Here is a 6,789-nt window from a genome sequence, read left to right as displayed (position 1 = left end):
ATCAATTTTATTTAAAAAAAAAAATTCTCATTATTGTAAATTACCACCACTCCATCTCTTTCTTACAAGTTTTATTGTTGGTTTATTCTTATAAATATATATATATATATATATATATATGATCCAACACAATTATTATATATGGTTTATTGAATTTTCAAAATGTTGTTAGACCGAAGGGAAATCAAGCATTTGACTAGTAACTCTTTCAAAGTTGAAACCCATCTCCAATAACCAGAACAAGACTAACAAAGGGTTACAGTGATGTATCTATATATAAATACATCATGATTCATGAGCATGACTCTCATAAGCACTACTCTGCACATTAGATCTCAATATATCAAGCCTCGTCATCAAATGGCTTCTCTTCTTTTACACATTCATGGTCATGGCAAAGCCTTGAGCACCCTCTTCTTTCTTCTCTTCATCTACCATTCCATTGCCATAGAAACTCTCACTTACAAGCAAATCAAGGCCAACTGTGGCACCACCAAATACGTAGACAACAGCCCCTTCTCCACCAACCTCAACTCCCTCTTATCCACCCTCAAAAACAAATCCTCATCGTCCATTTCCATCAATGAAACAGCCGGCGAGGCTCCGGCCACTGTCTTCGGCCTCTACTTCTGCACTGGTGACCTCCCACAAGCCAACTGCCAAGCCTGCATTCAAACTGCCATTAATGACATCACTGCTAACTGCCCAAGCTCAAAACAAGCCATCATATGGTATGATTACTGTGAGCTACGTTACTCTGATACCAACTTCTTTGGAGACCCAGACAATAATGGCTTCTCGATGATCAATGATAAAGAGAACACCACTTCAAAAAGGCCAGTGGAAGTGGTATCCCAATTGGTGAAAGATGCTCCACTAGCCCATCCTCTCATGTTCAAGTCCCAAGCTTTGATACCTGAAAGTTTGTATGCTCTGGCTCAGTGTTCTTCAGACTTAACCAGACAAGGATGTAGTGATTGCTTGACTACCATCTTGGCAAGCATCAAGTCTTGTTGCACAACTGCTAAGGGATGGAGGTATTTAGCTCCTAGCTGTTGGATAAGATATGAGGCCACACCTTTCCTTCAGAATCTCAATACCACAAGCATAGAGATCACTCGGAGCTTTTGTTCAAGCAATGACTTCCCAGCGTCTAATGGCCTGAATGCTGCCACACAGCTTGAGAACCTTCTGTCAAGCTTAACTGAACAAGCTCCAGCACAAAAGGGCTTCTACAACACAAGTGAAGGAGAGGACATGAACAAGATCTATGGCTTAGCACTTTGCAGAGGAGATCTACAAAACAAAATGGATGATTGCAAGAGCTGCCTCAAGGATGCAAGTAAAAGCATTGTAGAAGACTGTCCAAACAAAGCACAAGCGATTGAATGGTATGAAAAGTGCTTTGTTAGATACTCAAACCAGAACTTCTTTGGAATAGTGGATACCAATGGTGCTCAGGCACTCTGTGGCACAGGAAAAATCAGTCCAACAGCGGATAACTCGGTGGAGGCACTAACAATGTCTCTGATCAGTGATGCAATCAATTCTCCGATGCTTTTCAGGGCTGTACAAAATTTGTCTAACTATATTTTAGTGCAATGCACTCGTGATCTTAGTCAGGAAAGTTGCAGAGAATGTCTGCAAGCAGGAATGAGTAAGGTTTCAAATGAATGCAAGCAAGCCAATGGGTGGCGCTATCTGTCAGGAAGCTGTACGTTGAGGTATGAGGAGTACCCTTTCTTTAATTCGACTTTGATATCGCCTTCCCCTCCGACAAGTGCATCTCTTTCTCCAGTCACTCCAGAGAAGGATGGTGGTGAGTAATTTCTCAAAATTTTAATATTATATATTATAAGAATCAAAATCTTGAAGAAATCATACTAACCTCTTTTCTTTTTCATTTAGCAGCTGGCAACAAGGCATCAACAATCAGTTTGGCAGCTGTTGTCACAAGTGTTCTAGCAGTAATCATCCTGTAATTCCCTTTCTAGTGATTTATGGTGAGATTCAAAATAGCTGGGAAGTTTTCATTGTATTCCTTACTTTTGGATTTATGTTTTGCATAGTTTTTGTTTCCTATGAGCTTTTCTCAACGTTTGTAGTTTCATTCTGTCTCTTCAATCTAAGGTCGTATTTGTTTGGTTCTGCATTTCTTCATGTATTTTTGTGATATTGATATGCATGGAATTTGTCCTCCCTTTTGTCTGTTTTCAGATTTCAACCTAAATTTTAAACAGAGAGATGTGTGGATATAAGAAAATATAAGAACTAAAACAGAGGCATTAGCGCAAAATAAAAAAAAAAATATTGATGTGATTTTACCACAAATATTTAAAATTCAATACCACACCAGGTAAGAGAAGCAGGGCTTCTTCTGAGTTCTCTGAGCTGGATGCAATGGATGTTTTACATCTCCTCTGTAATTATTTAGGCATGACGAGATTGTACCATTAAAAAGAAATGGGTCTTTGATCATACTAAGAAGTACCAAAAGATGATTTTCAGAGTATTAGAGATTCAACTATGATAAGTATCACCCCCATGTATCATCAACGTTAAACGATAATAAGAAGAACTTTGGAAACCACGCTATGCTTTTTTCAGATGAAAACAATTGACTTGGAATAACAACCGGCTGAATACCAAACAAACTATTACAAATTATTTTACCATGTAAGCATATTGGCGAAAGAATAATAATCATGTGGCAAATGTAGGCATGAAAATGAACAAAAACCTTCAATGCTAGGCACTTTTTCACTCCCAAAGGCAGAATTGAAAATAAACTCCAGTTCAAGACCAATATGCACTCGTCTTCGCTGATGCATCAAACATTTGATCAAACATCTAATTGCTTATAAGATTAATTGATCAAGAGAACTATTGAACTATCTAGCTTGGACATCCGAATTGGTAACATGGTTGACAGAATGAGCGCTGGTTGCATCAGATCTGATGCTTGATGATGATTCATCAGGCACAAAGGTTCTCTGTCCCATAAAGGAGGGAGGTTGGCTGGGCTCTGGAAACAATGTTTCATCACTACTCCTCAACATATGAACAACTGTAGACATTATAGGCCTCTCCTCTGTATTTTCCTGCACACACAACAATCCTATTTTGATGCACTTCTTTGCTTCATTAATTGGACATGAATCTGCAAGCAAAGGATCTAACAACTCTTGTGCCCTGCCTTCAACCCACAAATGCCACATCTGTTGTATTTCAATATAATTTACAGTTAATATCTCATTATGCTCTTGTTTTAATTGCTTTGAATTAACGTTATAACTTACATTTCTGATAAGAGTCTTGCCATGTTCTTCAAAGTGTGCTCTTCCATTCCTTTGTCCAGTTACTATTTCTAGTAAGAGAACCCCATAGCTATAAACATCAGACTTTTCAGAGAATAGGCCTCCCATTGCAAATTCTGGAGCCATGTAACCACTGTTTCAAGTGTATGTTAGTATGTGAGTGTGTGAATATATATATATATATATATATATTTTATATAGTACACAAATACAAATATCTTAAAAATGAGCTTAGCGTACTAAGTTCCAACGACTCTGTTTGTATTGGCTTCACTTTCATCTCCTCTGAATATCCTAGCCATGCCAAAGTCAGATATCTTGGGTGTCATTTTGTTGTCTAATAAAACATTACTGGCTTTGAGGTCCCTGTGAATGACTTTGAGCAGTGAGTCTTCATGAAGATAGAGAAGGCCTCTTGCAATTCCTTTGATGATTTGAAGCCGTGTATTCCAATCTAGTTGTACTAGCTTTTCTGAATCTGGTGATCAAAATTGAAGGAAAAAAAATATATTTGAATGCTTGAATTATTAAGATAGCAGCGTGTTTTGTTTGACTTGGAACTGACCAAAAAGAAGAGCATCAAGGCTCTTGTTTGGCAGATATTCATAAATGAGCAGCTTCTCTTCTCTCTCAGCACACCAACCAAGCATTCTTACAAGATTTCTATGCTGTAGTTTGGCAATCAACTTCACCTCATTTTCAAATTCAATGGCACCTTGCTTAGATTTTGTTGAAAGCCTCTTAACTGCAATCTCTGTTCCATTATTCAGAACACCCTGAAAACATGATAACATCTTATCAGAAACCGCATTATTGTTAATTAATGGTAAGAAAAACAATTAGTGTAATTAATTACTTTATAAACAGGACCAAATCCCCCTTCTCCAAGCTTATTTTCCACAGCGAAGTTACTAGTAGCTGCTAGTATGGTAGCTAGATTCATGTAGGGTAATTCCTGAGTTGTCAGCGGCCTGAGTTCATGTATATGCTCTCCTTTGTTATCTGAAAAAGCAGTATTCAATGAAACCATTAGTTGTTTGTGGGGAGATGGTACTTCCACATCGTGGATCTGAGTATCTTCTCCAATTATCTGTCAGTCTTAAGTTTTTAATGTTGAACCAAACTCATTCAATAACAGAATACACATGACCATCAACATATATATGACTAAGAGAACAGAACAATTAAAATGAACTACCATTTTTATGACTCAGCTTCCACCACAGATAGAGGATAGAAGCTAAGAGGATGACTCCTAGAATTGGCGCAACAATAGCAGCAATAATAACACCGGATGACCTCTTCTTGCTTGCTGCTCATAATGCAAACAAATTCAACATTCTTTAGTGAGTTTTGATTCTTCACATAACATACATATACTATGATAAGCAGATAACACTCACCACCATCCTTTTCTTGAGGAGAGTCTGGCGATGGAATCGATATGAAAGACACATCGAAGAAAGGATTGACCTCATACCTCAAGGTGCAGCTACCAGAGAGATACCGCCAACCATTGGTCTGGTTGCATTGACCGGAGACACTACTCATTCCATTCTGCAAGCATTGCCCGCACCCATCCTTACTGAGATCTCTAGTGCACTGTACAAGAACATAGCTGTTAGACAAATGCGCTCCAGCTCTAAAAAACAAGGGAGAATTGGGTGCATCATTGATCAGAGCCATTGCTAGTGTCAACGTGGCGTTATAGTCAGCTTGACTGATCTGTTCTGGGCCGCATAGTGTCCTGCCAACATCAGTGTCCACCACCCCAAAGAAACTCTGGTTGGAGTACCGGACCAAGCACTTCTCATACCATTCAATGGCTTGCTCGTTGTTTAAACATTCTACTACTATGCTTTTACTTGCATTCTTGAGGCAGCTCTGGCAATCATCCTTCTTGTTTTTGTAAATCTCCTCTGCAGAGTGCTAAGCCATAGACCTTGTTCACGCCCTTTCCTACACTACTGTTGTAGAAGCCATTTTAGTGCCGGAGCTTGTTCAGTTAAGCTTGACAAAAAGACTCTCAATCTGTGTGGTGGCATTCAGGCCATTAGAAGCTGGGAACTCATTGCTTGAACAATAGCTTTGAGTGATGGTTGTATTCACTCCATTGACATTCTGAAGAAAAGGAGTGGCTTCATATCTTATCCAACAGCTTGGAGCTAAATATCTCCATCCCTTGGCACCAATACAACAAGCCTTGATGTTTGTGAAGATGGTAGTCAAGCAATCACTACATCCTTGTCTAGTTAAGTCTGAGGAACACTGGGCAAGAGCATCCAAGCTTTCAGATCTCAAAGCTAAGGACTTGAACATGATAGGATTTTCTAGCGGAGCCTCTTTCACCAACTGGGCTACCACTTCCACCGGTCTTGATGAACTTGTATTCTCAAAAGGGTTGGTCATGTTGAAGCCAGAGGTATCTGGGAGTCCAAAGAAGTTGGTATCAGAGTAACGTAGCTCACAGTAGTCATACCATATGATGGCTTGTTTTGAGCTTGGGCATGAACTCTCAGTGATGTCTTTGATGGCGGTTTGAATGCATGGTTGGCAATTGTCTTCCGAGAGGTCGCCAGTGCAGAAGAAGAGGCCAAAGGCGGAGTTCAGGGGCCTGGCCGAAAGTTTGGTTGGTGGAGATTGAAAAATGAGGACATGGCTTTGAGGGTGGATAAAAAGGGAGTTGAGGTTGGTGGAGAAGGTGCTGTTCTCTGTGTATTTGGTGCTGCTGCAATTAGCCTTGATTGGCTTGAAAGTTAGAGTTCCCATAGCTGTATCATGGCAGATAAAGAGGAGAAAGAGAAGGTAGCTCAAGACTTTAACTTGATGAAGAAGAAGAAGAAGACCACCCATTCTTTTCACTGTTGATGAGATGAAGAGATAAATTTCGGTTTGATGTATAATGATTCAAGCTGCAAGCACTCTTAGCTGGCGCATGGATGCAGAGTCCTTTGGTTTAGCTCAGCTTTGTTCTCATCTTGGAGGGACCAGAAAAGAGACTTTTGATGTTCTTGCGCGTCCCAGACATGGTTCTTTTTCTTTGCTGCTAACAGCTGCACAAGAAGAGGAAGAAGGAAACTGATTATCATCTGATGAATAATGAATATTATCTTTTTTTATTAAAAAACAAAAAAACATCTGTTTCGGTGGTTGACTTGGAAAAGAGACGTACGATTTATCCATTTTGATAAAAAAATAAATAAATGTTTTTAAATCCTGCTTGTTAAAATTTTTAGTGAAGAAAGTAGTTAAACAAATATTAACAGCCATTGCTGACAGTAAACAATTACCTATAATCTAAAGGCATTGACAAAATCTCCAGCACCCCCTAAAGAAGAAGTAGCCCCCCTTTGTTACGGTCTTCAGAAGGGACGTGCAGGTTTTTGTGATAAAAGTCAAGATTAGAGTCTTACACGCATTGTCTTCTACCTAAAAAAAAGCAAGAAGATACAATGTTCGATCACCATAAAGC

General features: G+C 39.2%; 3 protein-coding genes across 4 annotated transcripts; 1 reads left to right on the top strand and 2 right to left on the bottom strand.

The window, feature by feature from the left end:
• Nucleotides 1-205: 205 nt before the first annotated feature.
• On the top strand, nucleotides 206-2,152 carry LOC120258947 (cysteine-rich receptor-like protein kinase 10). 2 transcript variants are annotated; one of them, XM_039266431.1, is made up of 2 exons: nucleotides 206-1,819; nucleotides 1,909-2,152. In XM_039266431.1, exons 1-2 carry the CDS (start codon nucleotides 295-297, stop codon nucleotides 1,980-1,982), a joined length of 1,599 nt encoding a protein of 532 aa, XP_039122365.1. In that variant the 5' UTR covers nucleotides 206-294; the 3' UTR covers nucleotides 1,983-2,152. The 2 variants fall into 2 exon arrangements, with proteins under 2 accessions (XP_039122365.1, XP_039122366.1); XM_039266432.1 differs by having other exon boundaries at nucleotides 207-1,819; nucleotides 1,912-2,152.
• A 491-nt stretch (nucleotides 2,153-2,643) lies between these two features.
• LOC120258949 (cysteine-rich receptor-like protein kinase 10) lies at nucleotides 2,644-5,218 on the bottom strand. Its single transcript, XM_039266435.1, has 7 exons — nucleotides 4,721-5,218; nucleotides 4,516-4,629; nucleotides 4,174-4,319; nucleotides 3,883-4,093; nucleotides 3,558-3,795; nucleotides 3,300-3,450; nucleotides 2,644-3,218 (listed from the first exon to the last, which is right to left on the bottom strand). The coding sequence occupies exons 1-7, from the start codon at nucleotides 5,001-5,003 to the stop codon at nucleotides 2,892-2,894; spliced, it is 1,470 nt and encodes a 489-aa protein (XP_039122369.1). The 5' UTR covers nucleotides 5,004-5,218; the 3' UTR covers nucleotides 2,644-2,891.
• A 100-nt stretch (nucleotides 5,219-5,318) lies between these two features.
• Nucleotides 5,319-6,086, bottom strand: LOC120258637 (cysteine-rich repeat secretory protein 38-like). Its single transcript, XM_039266089.1, has one exon. The coding sequence runs from the start codon at nucleotides 6,084-6,086 to the stop codon at nucleotides 5,319-5,321; it is 768 nt and encodes a 255-aa protein (XP_039122023.1).
• Between the last annotated feature and the right edge of the window lie 703 nt (nucleotides 6,087-6,789).

Source organism: Dioscorea cayenensis, chromosome 4, assembly GCF_009730915.1.
Source record: "Dioscorea cayenensis subsp. rotundata cultivar TDr96_F1 chromosome 4, TDr96_F1_v2_PseudoChromosome.rev07_lg8_w22 25.fasta, whole genome shotgun sequence".
NCBI lineage: Eukaryota > Viridiplantae > Streptophyta > Magnoliopsida > Dioscoreales > Dioscoreaceae > Dioscorea > Dioscorea cayenensis.
Note: the sequence above shows the minus strand (reverse complement) of the source record. Positions and strands in the feature narration are given on the sequence as shown.

Bases quoted from the DNA above. Each gene is read 5' to 3' on its own strand.
- LOC120258949 (XM_039266435.1), bottom strand. From the start codon at position 5,003: ATGGCTCTGATCAATGATGCACCCAATTCTCCCTTGTTTTTTAGAGCT. The intron at 4,630-4,720 runs GTGAGTGTTATC...CATTATGAGCAG, and splicing joins TCCTCAAGAAAAGGATGGTG to CAAGCAAGAAGAGGTCATCC. The intron at 3,451-3,557 runs GTACGCTAAGCT...CACTTGAAACAG, and splicing joins AACAGAGTCGTTGGAACTTA to TGGTTACATGGCTCCAGAAT.
- LOC120258947 (XM_039266431.1), top strand. From the start codon at position 295: ATGAGCATGACTCTCATAAGCACTACTCTGCACATTAGATCTCAATAT. The intron at 1,820-1,908 runs GTGAGTAATTTC...TTTTTCATTTAG, and splicing joins CACTCCAGAGAAGGATGGTG to CAGCTGGCAACAAGGCATCA.
- LOC120258637 (XM_039266089.1), bottom strand. From the start codon at position 6,086: ATGGGAACTCTAACTTTCAAGCCAATCAAGGCTAATTGCAGCAGCACC.